The 17,248-nt window shown below is 37.7% G+C and overlaps 2 protein-coding genes across 7 annotated transcripts in view; one reads left to right on the top strand and one right to left on the bottom strand.

Moving 5' to 3' along the window:
- Positions 1–17,248, bottom strand: part of LOC146452470 (hemagglutinin/amebocyte aggregation factor-like) — a 119,272-nt gene that overhangs the window by 57,298 nt on the left and 44,726 nt on the right. The gene's annotated exons all lie outside the window — the stretch shown is intronic.
- The window catches only part of LOC146452471 (polyunsaturated fatty acid 5-lipoxygenase-like), a 51,710-nt gene that overhangs the window by 10,491 nt on the left and 23,971 nt on the right, over positions 1–17,248 (top strand). For 2 of the 3 annotated variants that reach the window (XM_085097865.1, XM_085097864.1), the window contains exon 2: positions 6,703–6,857. The exons of the other annotated variant lie outside the window; for it this stretch is intronic. In XM_085097865.1, the coding sequence (XP_084953991.1) occupies positions 6,745–6,857 (113 nt within the window). In that variant the 5' untranslated portion in view covers positions 6,703–6,744. The remainder of the gene's footprint in view (positions 1–6,702; positions 6,858–17,248) is intronic. 3 annotated transcript variants of the gene reach the window in all.

The raw sequence follows: 17,248 nt of genomic DNA, 5'->3' as shown, positions 1-17,248 counted from the left end.
TCTGAACAAGGCACAGTCTCGTACCGGTGCCCGGGCACCAAGTGTGAACGACGCCTAATTTTGCCCTCGGTGAAAGGAAAATTACGAAAAACTGTCCTCTGATACAACAAACCAGCATTGATAAAATTTTGCCTTCTGTATTACATTGTTAATGTTGATGAGCAGTTAGCTGCACATGCATTAAAAATATATATCACTGCAGAATGGACGAGGAACTCATAAGGTTATTACGTGCATACAAGCTGATTTTTTTGAGTTCAGCCGACGTATGCGACTCCTTGAGTTTTTTCATGACTACCCTCCCCAGACCAATCTTAACCCATTTCGTCCCAAAGGTACATGGACCCCTCCCCCCCACAGGGACCCAGCACTCGACACTTTTTTAGACGCCGTGGAACATGACCTTTTCAATGTCACACCAGCCCCTGCACGTGACAATTTGACAACACGCGAACGCGATGCTCTCAAACGTCTCCGCAGACGCACTGACATTGTCATCAAGTCAGCAGACAAGGGCTCCGGTGTAGTTGTTATGGACCGTAACTGGTACATTGACGAATGTTCACGACAATTAAACGACCCTAAATTCTACAAAACCTTAGACAAAGACATCACCACTGACATTCAAAAACGCATACGAATTTACGTAGAACGCATGCACCGTGACAAGATTATTGACGATCACACTAAACGTTTTTTAATACTGACTGATCCCAAACCCGGACGATTTTACATACTACCCAAAATACACAAACAAGGTAACCCCGGACGTCCCATTGTTTCCAGTAACTCTCACCCTACAGAACGCATCTCTCAGTTTGTAGACTATCACCTCAAACCTCTGGTACAGACTACACAATCCTTCATAAAAGACACTACACACTTCCTTAACAAACTCCAACAACTCGGACAATTACCCAATAACGCCATTCTTGTCACTCTGGACGTTTCTTCTCTCTACACCAACATACCTCATAACGAAGGCATCAACGCGTGTCGACACTTCCTCGAAACACGTAACCGCACCCCTTCTACCATAAGTTCCGAAACTTTATGTGACCTCATACGCATGATCCTTACCATGAACAATTTTACGTTCAACGACAAACACTATCTACAGACTCACGGAACTGCTATGGGAACCAGAATGGCTCCTTCTTACGCCAATTTGTTTCTCGCCAAATTTGAGACGGACGCATTACTACGTGCTCCATTTCAACCATACATATGTTGGCGCTTCATAGACGACATCTTCATGATATGGACACACTCTCGACGACCTCCAAACCTTCACTACTTATCTCAATAACATTCACCCCACTATTAAATTCACATCCAATTATTCTCTCACATCTATACCCTTTCTGGACGTCAGTGTGTCTCTCTATAACGGCACTATCACTACCGACCTTTACACTAAGCCTACTGACAAACATCAATACTTGTTACAATCTTCATGTCATCCCAGACACACTAAGAGAGCCATTCCATTCAGCTTAGCTCTCAGACTTCGACGTATTTGTTCTTCTGACGAAACTTTTAAACTCCGAACAAACGAACTCAGAACCTATCTCAACAAACGGGGATACAATCTTTCATTCCTCAACCAAGAAATAGGACGTGTTAACGGCATCCCACGTTCCGACGCTATAGCTACGAAAGACACCTCCGACACCAACCAACCTATAAGAGTACCCCTTGTCGTCACATACAATCCAGCCCTTCGTTCTGTATCATCCATTATTCACAAACACTTCAACATCCTATCTTCATCTCCCCGCTGCGCAAACGTTTTCAAAGCCACACCTCTTGTTGCCTTCCGACGGACCAACAACCTGAGTGATTTACTTGTTAGCGCCAAACTACGTAATCCCACACAAAACAACCTACCCCATGGATCTTTTTGATGTGGGGACAACTGTTTAACTTGCAACTACATAACAGACGGACGTACCAGCTACACATTTCACTCTACCGGCGAAACTAGACATATTACTCATCATATAGACTGTAACTCTAAAAACGTTATTTACATGATACACTGCAACCGCTGCCACAAACAATACATAGGAGAAACAAAACGACGACTTAAAGACCGTTTTAACGAACACCGTAGACCAGTCGACAAACAAACAAACAGTTCCAAACCCACCACGGTTTCAGAACATTTTCTTTCTAACGACCATAGCGCTTCTGACATGCTACTAATTCCCCTCGAACTCATCAAATCTAATCGTGACAGTGTACGCAAAGCTAGAGAGGCATACCTCATCGACAGAGGTCAAACTATTGAACCCTTAGGTCTTAATAGGAGAGATGAAACATGAACATTTTTCCCGTCTTTCATCTTCCTAAGTTATGTAATTAACTCATTGTTACGTATTTTGTTTTTGTCTACCACGTTGTAACGTTAGCTTATACCTATTTACCAGTTGTATTTTCAAATTTCAAATTGTAACGTTTTTGTTTATGTAACTTTAGCCTTTTTTCAGGTATCTATTGTAACTGTTTAAATTGTAACGTATCTTGCCACAGGGTCAGTCTCAAACATACCCTGAAGAAGAAAGGCCGTGCCTTTCGAAATATTGGAAAATATACTTCCCTGACCGTGAAATCAGCCTTGCTCTTTTTTTAGATTATATGCTATACAATAAGCAGCCTTGTATAAATGTTTATTAAAAAATGGGAATTGTGGAGCTCTGATTTTAGTCTTGGCTAAAAATGTATATATTAGACAAAAATAACATGCCAAGCCTTTAATGTTACTGACCATCAGACGAAATGATTTTTCGGTATGACAAAACCTTGTAGAATAAAAAGGTGATTGTAAAGAATAAATTAACAAAAACACCTATTTGCTTCACTCACTGCATTTCCATAACAATGGTCGAGTAACTTCGAATTCTGGTGCAGGATAAGCAAGAAGCGTTAACCCAAGTGTGAACAAATCAGTTAAACCAAACTGTCGATTATCAAATACTATTTAGCTTTGAATTATTCCAAAATATATAATAGCAGAGTTGAGTATCCGTGAGAAAAGTTACGAAAAAAAATATTGAAACAGTGAGGTACCGTTTCAAGTATGTAGCAAGAAATATTTAAAGACAGACTTTCAATTATCTTCCAAAGTACCGGTAGTCACATTCAAGCCCTAAAAGCATACGCTCCACTTGAAACAATTTTCCGGTTTCGCCCAGTTTGATTGGATTGTCTGGCAAGTTCTTCATTAGAAACGTGACGCCATTCGTTCCTGTTTTAATTCTACAAAGTTCTTTCTTTGCGCGCGTTTGTCAGCAAACTGACGTAAAGCAGCAAATCAACGTAAGGAAGATAGGTGAAAGAATTTTAAAGGCTATATGTTAGAGGCTATGTGCTCTGTTGCTTCAGGTCTTCCAAGAAACCCCACCTCCTTCAAAAATAAAGATTCTTGTGAGGGCTCGTTAAAAGAATAATAATTAAGATAGGAGAGCAGGAAAAACAAAAGAAAAAACTTACTGTATTTTTGGATACCGCACATGACGGCCAAAACAAAAATTAAGAGCGGCTGCCTGTAAGAATCGAGAACTGCATTTCAGCGACCACTTGGTCGAATTTCTGATATTTCGTCTGAAGATACCCTTGGATTAACTATTTTCGAAAATCATATTTTAAAGTTCCAAGGTATTTTATTTTTTGAGAAAATTGCAAGAGTTTGAAATGCGGCCTAGGTGCGGTCACGGGCCGATGAAAACCGCGAAAATTTAGGTCAAAGGACGAAGCCCCGTACACGATGTAAAATGACCCAATGAACTTGAAACTTTACACAAACCTAGACCAACCATCTTGCAAAAAAATTACTACAATATACATTCCAAACTCGCTGGTTTGCTTTCTAAAGCATGCAGATTTGTGTACGCTACTCAAAATGGCCTTGAAACTAATGCCTATTTTCATTGAAATAAAAGTGTTTCTGGTATGTCATTTTCTCTAAAGTAAATCTCATATATCGAAAGACGAAGAAAAGAGCTTTATTTGTACCAAGTTTCAAGCTCTGATTCAAACTCTTTCCCACTCAAGAAAGATCGAATATGCGTGCGATACTTGCGGCTCGCAATTCACGTCACGAATTATGAGATCAGAACCGATTCACAAACACTTGACATCTGGAGCCCGTGAATGTTTCCAAACATTACATATTGGGCCCTAAAACTAATCAGACGGACTGAAGACAGCCATTCAATGTTTTTCGACCTTTCCTACTCTGCTCTAAAATAATATAGTTATTCCGGTCAATTAGCCTACGAAACATGTGCAACAAATTTGCATACCATTTCGATGTCGCAGGAAAAAGTAGTGCAAATCATACTTTACAGCTCCTTTATCTTCTTAAATGAAGTAGTCGATCAGTAAACTGGAGAAAAGCGTGTGACTTTGTTCCTGTCGTGTTGTTTTGAGTGTTCGTGTTTAGCAGCGACGGCTCAAATCAATAAGCCAGTGTGACACTGATCAACTGTAACTCGATATTCCCTTCGGTGATGTGGGTAACGCGCACGTGATCCTGGCCAGGCACTTGTGCGTTCAGGGCGCTTTTAGAAAAGTAGTGCTTGTGGGCCAAGCTACGACTACCATGGTGATGATGACCTTGACGAGCTTAAGGACTGTTCAAGAGATCTGAGAGCCCACCTTTCCAGCCTTTGTTTTTTTCCGCGAAAAAAATGGACGTTCAAGTATTAGTGTCAGTTTTTGTTTTTTTTTTTTTTTTTACCTACAGTAATGCAGATCCCGGAACGTGGATTTTTGCGAAAAAAAATCTATCCATAACCACCATCCCCACAATTAATAATATAAAATTTGAGGGTATCAGAGTAGTCTGAGGGTATCAACTTTGAGGGTATCAGAGTAGTGGATTCCCCACCGACCAACGCGACCTCCCCCATCCCCATCCCCTCCGGCGATAAGCGTCAATTGTGGTTATTGTTTACTTTCCCAAACCGGTTTTACCGTTGTTCCTGCCGGTTTCTTTCAATTTTCGAGAAGATAGGAATCTTGCCAGCCTTGGTCTGTCTGATGATGGCCACAAAAACTAACTTATTGCTAGCGCAAGCGGGTGAGGGCCGTTACTACCTTATTGCTAGCACGTGCGGGTGAGGGCCGTATTTCGCCTATTCATTTTCCAATTTCAGATTTCATGCTATTATTTGTTTCACAGAGTTGAAAGAAACTGGCAGGAACAGCGAGAAAACGGTCTAGGAAAGTAAACAATAACCACAATATTATTGACGCTTGTAGCTAGGGGGAAGGGGGGAGGTCGGGTTGGTGGTCGGTAGGGAACTCACTACTATGCTCTCAAATATACAGATTTCATACTTTTAATTGTAAGGATGGCGGTTATGGATGTTTCTTTCTTTCTTTTTTTTTTTCGCGAAAAAATCGACGTTCCAGGGTATGTATAATTGAAGTTAAAAAACGAAATGACACTAATACTTGAATTTTTTTCGCGAAAAAAAAATCAAAGCTGGCAAGATGGGCTCTCGCATCTGTTGTACAGTCTTTTAGCTTGACAAGGTTTTCATCACCAGGGTAGTCGTAGCTTGGCCCACAAGCAGTACTTTTCACTATTTACAGTTCCTAAAAGCGCCCTAGCTTGTACGCGCAGGATTCCATACCGAAATGCCTGGCCAGGATCACGTGCGCGTTACCCACATCAGCGAAGGGAATATCGAGTTACAGTTGATCAGTGTCACACTGGCTTATTGAATTGAGCCGTCGCTGCTTAACACGAACACTCAAAAGAACACGACAGGAACAAAGTCACACGCTTTTCTCCAGTTTACTGATCGACTACTTCATTTTAGAAGATAAAGGAGCTGTAAAGTATGATTTGCACTACTTTTTCCTGCGACATCGAAATGGTATGCAAATTTGTTGCACATGTTTCGTAGGCTAATTGACCGGAATAACTATATTATTTTAGAGCAGAGTAGGAAAGAAATCTCGGATCAAAAAACATTGAATGGCTGTCTTCAGTCCGTCTGATTAGTTTTAGGGCCCAATATGTAATGTTTGGCAACATTCACGGGCTCCAAATGTCAAGTGTCTGTGAATAGGTTCTGATCTCATAATTCGTGACGTGAATTGCGAGCCGCAAGTATCGCACGCATATTCGATCTTTCTTGAGTGGGAAAGAGTTTGAATCAGAGCTTGAAACTTGGTACAAATAAAGCTCTTTTCTTCGTCTTTCGATATATGAGATTTACTTTAGAGAAAATGACATACCAGAAACACTTTTATTTCAATGAAAATAGGCATTAGTTTCAAGGCCATTTTGAGTAGCGTACACAAATCTGCATTCTTTAGAAAGCAGCCAGCGAATTTGGCATGTTTGTTGTATTAATTCTCTTGTGAGATGGTTGGTCTAGGTTTGTGTAAAGTTTCAAGTTCATTGGGTTATTTTACACCGTGAACGGCTCTTCGTCCTTTGACCTAAATTTTCGCGGTTTTCATCGGCCCGTGACCGCACCTAGGCCGCATTTCAAACTCTTGCAATTTTCTCAAAAAATTAAATACCTTGGAACTTTAAAATATGATTTTCGAAAATAGTTAATCCAAGGGTATCTTCAGACGAAATATCAGAAATTCGACCAAGTGGTCGCTGAAATGCAGTTCTCGATTCTTACAGGCAGCCGCTCTTAAAAGTTTTACTGACAATTGTTTGAACAACAGGTACACGACTGTGCATACAGCGGAGAATCTTAATCCCCTAACATGGTGAAGGTTACAGCAAGTCAGCAGGTTTCCCCATCACTTATCGACAACAAGATTCTGTTTGCAGTGATAACCGTCTTAATCGCAATCAATGTTCCTGTTTTGTATTTACGGTAGGTTTTATTTGTTTATCTTTATTTCTTTCTCCCTTATAAGTGACCTTTCTATCAGTTTTTCATACAACGTTGAGCTGACTTCTAGTGGGGGAGGGCGGATATCAGAATCTGCCCGCGGCGACCTTAAACCTGGATAACTTTTTTAACCTTTGCGCAAACGTCATGAAACTTGGCGTTTTTTTCAGAAATTTGGCAGGGTTTTTTTTAGAAAGTGAAAAATTCCATTTTAAAGAAAAGAAAAAACATGTTTCTTACAGTAACGTTTCTGGTTTTAGATCATGTTAGTCTTCTCTTAGCCGTAATATGACTTTATCAGCTTTTCGATGCGGACCTCAAAGGAAACATCTTAGTACATACTATTTATATTCCAAGTGTCATTGTCATATTGTAAATAGTTGCAGAATAATGAAGGAAGGATAGATTCTCACCGCCCCTCCCCCTCCCCCCACGAAATAGGGTTAACATTTGGGCAGCATAACCAGGAACCATAATCCTGGCATAATCTAATCATAGCCTCTTAGTATAATCCCTCCAAGAAAGAGAAGGGATTTATATTCTTTTTGGACCTATACTTTTTCCTGATTGATCACCATAATCAAGAATTGCATTTTGATAGGGGAGCTCCGCGCGCCGGAGGCGCACTTGCGGAGCCCCATAGCTAAGAGATTTTGGTAAACCCATCAGTGCGAGAAATTTTGGTTTGGTTATGACGTCACATGCGTCCGACCGACCGCCCGTACGTACGCAATCCCACAATGCTAATGCGCCCGTGTTTGTTTAGTGGGAAGTTGCATGGCGAGATGCGTTTACAACAGAAATGCTAAAGAACACAAAATACAAAGTCAATTTATATTTTTTCGTTGGATATGTTGACAAACGTGGAAAGAAGAGAAAGAGAGAGAAAAAGAAAACAGAAAAGCGGGGACGATTAAGCAAAGTTCAACGTGAAAGAGAGCGATAAATAGCAAGTTAAAGCAGACCGGCCGGAAAAGTAAGTTTAAGGAAGCCTCACGTTTGTCTATATCACCCGTTCGTGATCAGTTATGGCAACTTTCAGAACTCTAAAATAGCTTTACATAGACACTTTAATCGCTTTCGATTTCACTTATATTCGAGGAGAAGTTAATTATTGAAAAATGTTTCGTGGCCGCGTTTTTTCATTCGCACCGCATCGCCCTCATGTGATTGTAAACACACACAAGTTCCAAAGCTCTGAAATAATTCTACTAAACACCGAAGAGCCTTCATTTTTTTGGATTCACCTTTTCTTAACGTTTATTTAGAGAATAAAATTATTAAAAATTAGGAGCAGAATTCACACAGTTTTGAATTTCCAAACATTTTCCCTGTGAGCCATTTTAAAACTATAAACTTGCTCTCGCAAAAAATACCATGTTTACGTGATTCCGACGGCCGTTTAAACAGATCATTTGTAAACGAAAATATTTTCTTCCAGGCAAAAATCGATGATTTATTATGCTACGTGTTTCAAGCTTTACACATATACTTTAATCGTTTATTAAATTCTCGATACCATGCATCGATATTCGGGTAAAAATTAACTCTCGAACATTGTGTTTCGTGGCCGTCACGGCTTTTTTTTTTTTTTTTTTCATTCGCACCGCCAGCTCTCATGTGTTTGTAAACTCACACAAGCTTTTAAAAAAAGCTCTGAAATAATTGTACCAAAAGCCAAAGACTATTTCCCGTATTCTCCACATGTTAATTTATTTAGAGACTAGAACTATTACTATAGGAGCAGAATAGGCCATTTTACAGTTGTGTGCTCAGTGACCTGGTCTTGAATTGGAAGCGAGGCTGGGGTTGACCTTGTTTTGATACAGACCTCACTGCTTTTCACATGTAAATGCAAATAGTTAGCATAAGAACAGTATGATCTACATATCAAAAGCAGTAAGGTTTGTGTCAAAACAAGGTCACCCCCAGCCTCGCTTAGAATCCAAGACCAGGTCACTTAGCACACAACTGTAAAATGGGCTATTGACACAGTTTTGATTTCCAAACATTTTTCCCCGGGAGCTATCTTGCCCTCGCAGAAATATAATGTTTACGTGATTCGACGGCCGTTTATAGGTCATTTGTAAACGAACAATCCATAACTTTTCTTTACGTTACGTGTTTAAAGCCTAAACGACAGATGCTTCAATCGTTCATTAAATTCTTGATACCATCGATATTGGTGTAGGAATTCATTTTTGAAAAATATTTTTTTCGTGGCCGTGCTTTTTTCATTCGCACCACGCGGCTCTCATGTGTTTGTAAACACACACAAGTTTAAAAGCTCTGAAATAATTTTACCAAAAGCCAAAGACTATTTTCTAGTATTCTCCATTTTTTAACGTTTATTTAGAGACTAGAACTTTTACTATAAGAGAAGAATTGACCCAAATTTGAATTTCCAAACATTTTCCCCCAGGAGCTATCTTGCTCTCGCAGAAAATATCATGCAGTACGTGATTCGACGGCCGTTTACAAATCATTTGTAAACGAAAATGCTTTCTTCCAGGCAACAATTGCTAATTTTCTTTATGTTACGTGTTTAAAGTTTTACCGACAGATGATTCAATCGTTAATTAAATTCTCGATATCATCGATATTATTTGGTGTAGAAATTAAGTTTTGAAAAATATTTTTTCGTGGCCTTGTTTTTTTCATTCGCACCACAGCTCTCGTGTGCTTGTAAACCCACACAAGTTTAAAAGCTTCAAAATAATTCTACCAAACACCAAAATCTTTTTTCCAATATTCTCCATTTGTTAACATTTATATAGAGACTGGATTTATTACTATAGTAGCAGAATTGACACAGTTTTGAATATCCAAACATTTTTCCCCGGGTCGCTCAGTTGCTATTACACCAAAAATATTATCATGACGTGTAATTTGACGGTCGCTTACAAATCATTTGTAAACGAAAATGCTTTCTTCCAGGCAACAATCGGTATTTTTTTCTTTATGTTACGTGTTTCAAGCTTTAGACAGATACCTAACCGTTTCGATACCACCAATATTCGCAGAAGAATTACTTTTTGAACATTTTGTTTTGGAGCCGTGTACATGCAATGCATTTGCGCCGCTCTGCTTCCATGCGCTTGGACTGTATAGACACGCACAAATTTTAAACGCTGTCATATTTCGAGTCAACCAAGCGTTAAAGTGTTTAAAACATTTTTGTATTTTAGTAGGAGGAATATTGACTGAATTATGATTTTTCAAACATTTTTATCCGAGCGCCAAATAAGTCTGGGAACCCTGTTAAGCAACGACGACGGTAGCAACAACAATAGGCCATTTTACAGTTGTGTGCTTAGTGACCTGCCCTTGGATTGGAAGCGAGGCTGGGGGTGACCTTGTTTTGATACAGACCTCACTGCTTTTCATATGTAAATCCAAACTAGTTAGCATAAGAACAGCATGATCTACATATGAAAAGCAGTGAGGTCTGTATCAAAACAAGGTCACCCCCAGCCTCGCTTTCAATGAAAGGCTAGGTCACTTAGAACATAACTGTAAAATGGGCTATTAAACAAAAACAATCGCTCTGCGTATTAAATTTTGGTACATTTCTTTGCCGTCATCGGCAAAACAACAACGTGAAATGACCTAATTTAAGTGATTTGTGGAGAACATGAGCAAACGACGGTGAATTTTTCTTTCTCTGTTAACTTGAACGCAACCTACCAATTTAGGCAACTTGCTAGCCGTTTGCTAGTCTAATGCGTTTCTGAGCAAAATCAATATTTTCTCCTTATTTTACGTGTTTCAAGCTTTACAAATATACTTCAATCGTTTCGATGGGACAAATATTCGTGGAGAAACTAATTTTTGAACATTTTGTTTTGGGGCAATTTCGTTCGCACCGCACGGTTCTCCAACCAAGAAGAGTGATTTTTCCCTGTTCTCCTTTTCTTGGCGTTTATTTAGGTTTCGGTAGGAGCAATATTGACTGAGTTGTAAATTTTACACATGTAATGAAGAAAGAATATAAGTTTAATACAGGAGTAAACTAACAACGATAAAACTTAATGTCAGGCATCAAATTATTGTTCACCTGCGCTATGAAGCTTCTTACCGCTTGAAAATCAGCGAAAATAGATCGATAAAACACAGCAAACGATGGATCTAAAGAAGGAACTTACCGAGTCATTTCTTCCACTGAATTTGACCTGCTCCTTCTTCCCATCAAAAGGACACTGTTATACTCGGTTATCATTCGTTGTAAGAAGAAGTAGGGAGGTGAAAGCACTTGGTCGCCATGACTGATTTCAGTTTCTCAGCTAAACAAAAGTCAATCCGCTCCCAATTTTTAGCTTTGACACAAATAATCTTTTGCTGTTTCGAATTCTTGGCACGAAAACTTGTTATAAATTTCAACCGCACTGTGAGCATATTTCTAAGACAACTATTTTCGTTATTTCTTGGATACTCCGTCTATCTTCTCATTAGAAACTAAATGTATAAGCTGTTATCGCTTAAGGTTAGAGGGCTAAACAGTTCGAGAAAGTGAAGACAAGTTTTTCGTTGGTTGCATCAGCAGCAATCAGATATAGTTTTCCTGCAAGAAACCTATTCCTCGCCAGAATCTATCAAAAGATGGGAAACAGAATGGGGAGGCAAAATTGTGTCTAGCCATGGCTCCTCTCATAGTAGAGGAGTTATGATTTTATTTAAGCCACGTCTTGACGTCGATTTCGAAAAAATTACTGCAGATAATTTTGGGATTTTGGCAAATGTATTTTAGCCGAGACTATTATTGATGGTACCAAAATAGTTTTAGTGAACATTTATGCACCGAATGATGCAACCCAACAAGTGGTTTTCCTCAGGGACCTTTCAAAAGAATTTCTAACCCTGTACATCAATGACAACCTAGTGCTGGGAGATGATTTCAACTGCACAATTAGCACTTTAGACAAAAAAGGTGGTAGACCAATTGACGGCAAAAAACTTCCATTAACGAGCTTCAATCGTTAATCAAAACACACAATTTACTTGATTCCTGGCGTTTCAAAAATCCGGATCAACCAGGCTTTACATGGGCTAACCCGTCAATGAAAATACAGTGTAGACTTGACTACTTCCTTATTTCAAAGCAGCTTAAAGACCACGCAAAGGAGTGCAAAATACTGACTTCCAAACATTTATTCAGATCACTCTGCTGTCGCTCTCTCCGTTTCTTTTAACGAAAGTGAGCTTCCTCGAGGACCAGGGTTCTGGAAGTTTAACAACTCCTTGCTGTCAGATACTAATTATGTGGAACTGTTAACATTTAAAATTCCAATGTTTGCAAAAAAGCATGAACAAGTCAATGACAAAGGGTTGTATTGGAAAATGATTAAAATGGAAATTCGTGCTTTTACAATAGCTTTTTCAAAAAAAAATAAAAGCTAAACGAAAACGTGACGAAGAATCCATTCTTTTGTCGGAAATGATGAGATTGCAAACCAAACTCCAGACGTCATACAGTGATTCTCTTAAGACCGAGCTGGAGAGAATAAAATCCAAGCTTTCTAAAATTGTGGGTGTCAAAACACGAGGAACAATCGTGCGCAGTAGAGCGCGATAGTAAATATTTCTATAACTTAGAAAAAAAGAACCAAAAAAAGAAACATCTAACGTCCTTAATAAATAACGATGGTGACAAAATCACAAACTCGAAAGACATCCTGGAGGAAGAAGAACGTTTTTTCGAAGAGATTTACACATCAAGAAATATGGATCCTAACTGCTCAACTTTCAGTGAATTCTTTGAAACAGAAAATGCATTATCGGAAGAAATCGCAAAAACGTGCGAAGGTGTCATGTCTATTCATGAGTGTGAGCGTGCGTTAAAAACTATGCAAAACAACAAAACTCCCGGCACGGATGGGATAACGCCTGAATTCTACCACTATTTTTGGAGCTTGCTAGGTTCATTTATGGTATGTAGCTTTAATTACGCCTTTCGAAACGGAACTCTTTCTATTTCTCAAAGTCAAGGGATTATTTCCTTAATTCCCAAGAAGAAGAAGAATACCGAATTTTTAAAAAAATTGGCGACCTGTATCACTACTGAATGTAGACTATAAAATAGCAACGAAGACCATTGCTTCGCGCTTGGAGAAGATCTTGCCGAACTTAATTCATCCCTGCCAATCTGGGTATGTTAAAGGAAGGTTCATTGGAGAAAGTATCAGGTTAATAGCAGACACAATGCATTTTACTAAAGAGAAGAATATCCCAGGGATAGCCGTGTTTTTAGATTTCGAGAAAGCTTTTGATTCGATTGAGTGGAATTTTATTCATAAATGCTTCGAAACGTTTAATTTCGGTCTTGACCTCCGACAATGGATAAAAGTCGGTGTTCTATACAGATATTTCTAGTTGTGTTTTGAACAACGGATACGCCTCAAAACACTTTCATCTAGAACGCAGGGTGCGTCAAGGTTGCCCACTTTCCGACACACTATTCGTTATTGCTATTGAGTTTCTCGCTCAAAGTATTAGACGCTCAAAAGAAATAAAAGGTATCACAGTAGATGAACATAATGAGGTCAAACTTTCACAATATGCAGATGACACAACTGTACTTCTTTCTGATGTCCAATCACTGTCAAAATTATTTGATTTATTATCGCTTTTCGAAAGGTGCTCTGGCCTAAAACTAAATCAAACAAAATCTGAAATGTTATGGCTTGGCTCTATGCACTACAGAAAAGATACCATATTTGACCTCCAAATGAGCGGTGAGCCAGTTTACGCGCTTGGAGTGCATTTCACATATGATCTAGAAGTGTCTGAAAAGAAATTTTTTTTTGACAAATTAGGATCTTTAAAGAAAACATTGAACTTGTGGTCTCAAAGAGACCTCTCTATTGTTGGTAGGATAAATTTAATTAAAACATTCGCACTTTCAAAACTTGTCTTTATCTGCAGCGTCATGAACACTCCTAAAGACTTTAGTAAGGAAGTAAATAAGATCACGTTCGATTTCATTTGGAATCACAAACCCGCCAAAATAAAAAAGACTACCCTTATCAAGCAAAAAACAGCTGGTAGCTTGGACATGAAGGATTTTTCTCTGTTGGACAAAGCACTCAAGTTAAACTGGGTGAAACGGTTATGTTCTAACTCGAATGCCCCATGGCAGTACATACCAAAATCGCTCCTCGCCGATGTTGGCGGCACATAATTGTTTAAATGTAATTATGATTATGATCTACTTGACCTAGATAACCAACTTCCTGCTTTCTACAAACAAATCATTTTGTACTGGCAGGATATCACAAAGGCCACACCTAAAAATAAAAATGAGGTTCTCTCACAACCAATCTGGAACAACCGATTTTTAATTGTGAATAAGAAAATGGTATTCTTTCCTCATTGGCATCAAGCAGGAATAAAACAAATCTCGGACCTTTTCGACTCCTGTGAGGGCCATTTCCTTCCGTTTAATTCCTTTTGCAATAAATTCAATGAAAAATGTAACTTTTTACAATATCACAGCATTATTTCTTCTATCCCCCAAACTTGGAAGAAAGTACTCCTTCGACGCGTTCTCAAGAACCAACTTATCTTCCTGCTTATAGTTCTCTAGTACACCCAGGAACTTGTAAGCTAAGTATTTTCGATCAAGGCTCTTGATCGACTTCAGCCCATCAATCTCCATATTCTCCGTTTGCTTTACACACAGGTTATTATTATTATTATTATTATTATTATTATTATTATTATTATTTTTTTTTTTTTAAATTAAAATAACTTTGTAAAAATGTATTTACAGTAATAATAATAATAATAATAATAATAATAATAATAATAATAATAATAATAATAAAAGAAAAGAACTATTAAAACCTATTTACAATTCATTCCGATTTCGAGACTAATTTTCAAGCACAAACTTTTCAAAAGAAGTTACAAATGTCATAATAATAATAAAAATAATAAAAAACAACATCTTAATCAACATATTCCGATTCCAAGAAAAAACAATTCACAGAAAATCAACGGACACACGCTTGGCCAGCGTTTATTATTATTATTATTATTATTATTATTATTATTATTATTATTATTATTATTATTATTATTATTATTATTATTATTATTATTATTATTATTATTAATATACAGGGCTTCACATCCAATCAAGTTAATTCCTAACCTCTACAAAACAGCATTATATTATAATATGGGAATGTTTATACAATTCAGCTGTAAAGTACAGGGAGGTGAAGAATTAAATGTTATAACAAATATGTAAAATAAGATTCTCTTTTAACAGATCTTGTTTTTTCAGTAGTACATTCACACTAGAAACAACTGCTCATTCTGTTTTAATGCACAGGCAGTGTGTAAACGTTATGCATTTATTAAAATTTTTAAAGTGTTTTGTTTTGCTGAAACAACAAATGGAAAAGGGGATGAAACATCATCTTAGGGGGTGTGGGTACGGTCACTACAAACTTTGTAACATAATTAAGTCTCCTCATTCCCAGGCTCCAAAGTGACCAAAACCTCTATATAACTGGCAAATTCAACCTAGATAATGAGTTAGTTTATAAAGTATTCCCAATTTTCAATAGGTTTTTAACAGTGCAACAAACTGAATGTCTCAAGGCAACTGTTTGAAAGTATTAAGCTGCAAGAATTTTTTTTCATAAATTGAATAAAATCGACTTTGTTTGTTTACATTCAGTACTAACTAACAGGCGTGAATTCTTTTATAAGCAAATTACATTAGCTTAAGGACAGAATCTGAAAAGGCTAGAGGATGAGCCTTAAATCCAAAGAACTGGTGCCTGTTTGTGCAGATGGAGTCGCACAATTCTGGTTGACCTTAGACAACAAGAATTTGGGAATAGCTTTCCCATGATATGTCATCATCGGTAGGCCAGAAATATAAACTTTCATGTTTATCGTCTTTCTTCATAAATAGCAGTGGTGCCTGCATGGCATCATCATCCATTTCCAGGATTTGTGCGACAAATGATTGCAAACAAACGATATCTCCTCTTCTTATTTGTACTTGAGGCGAAAATGTTATCTTCCCTTCTTCTTTTTTTACCAATGTTGCTCCTTTTTCCCGCTGACTCCATTATTTTACAACTTGTATAACTTACAGAGAAATACAAAATGGTATTACCATTCAAAACAGCACATGGAGCTGAGTGCCTGGTAACCAGGCAAACAAGGAGGATGACGGTTTCTCAAGTAATTTAGATATCCAGTTACTGAGAATAAGTGCATTTTGAATGAAATGTCGGGTAGTAAGAGATTCTAAAGTGTTTTAAGGAAAAAAAGGCCTTTATTAAAATCATAATCTTATTATCATCACTTCATTTACTTCAGTTTACAAAAATGATGTTCTTACTTTATTGTGAGATGTCAAAACCAATAACTGAAGTATGTCAATACTAACATAAAACAAGCATACCAAGTGTATTTCACATGGTCAAATACACCTTTGCATGAGTTGCTTTTTATCTGAAGAAAATCTCAAAAATTGATATTGAGGTAAAAGGGGTACGGACACTACAAGGATCCAAAGGATACTACACGCTTACACTCAAAATTGTAGTTTGTATGGAAAGGAGCAAACAGTGAACTTCTTTCGTGGTCAACACACTTTATTGACGTTTCGCCTATTCGGGCTTCTTCAGAAGTGTGAGATAGGATTAAAAATACTTGGAATAAAAAAAATATCTATGACTAACTGTTATATAGGGTAAAAATTTGAATACGATCGAAATAACAATGAAATAAATAGTTTAAAAAAATAGGCACTAGGCCTCTAGGGTATAACTTAATAAAAAGAAGAAAACATAACGAAGAATAAAATAATTTCGTAACAAAATCCCAAATCAAAGCCTTCGAACAAGGCGCTTTCGAACTCAAAATGCAAATCGCCATAACAGGATCCGAAAAAAAGGGCCTTTGAATGGTTAATAACAAAATCTTAATTAACTGCCCCTGAATTCCAGCATTGTGTGGTCTACTCTCAGCCTTGTAACAAAATCTCTGATTGAGCCTTTGAACGATTGATGCAAAGAAATATCTAAAAAAGCTAAAAACTTTCGTCAACAAGTCAAAAGGGAGAACACTTGTGGGTGATAAAAACAAGGTGTTAATTGTATCTAATTCTATTCCTAGAGTTGAACTTTGATCTTTTATTCAACCGGTGAGGTTGGAGAGTGCAAAGTTGAGCACTCCAGAAAGTTTCTCTTGTAAGCAAGCGGCTGTCGAGGCTATTGTGATCACTGAAATTGCAAATTTTTGTTCGATAAAAACGAAACTGAAATCAGACAGAACATGAGTTTCTTTGTTAAAGTGTATTGCAACTTCACAAGTGTTCTTCTTTGTGTTCATGGCTGACTTGTGGTAAC

This window comes from Pavona decussata, unplaced genomic scaffold (assembly GCF_977016875.1).
Source record: "Pavona decussata unplaced genomic scaffold, jaPavDecu1.1 SCAFFOLD_368, whole genome shotgun sequence".
NCBI lineage: Eukaryota > Metazoa > Cnidaria > Anthozoa > Scleractinia > Agariciidae > Pavona > Pavona decussata.
This window is presented reverse-complemented; position numbering and strand designations above follow the sequence as displayed.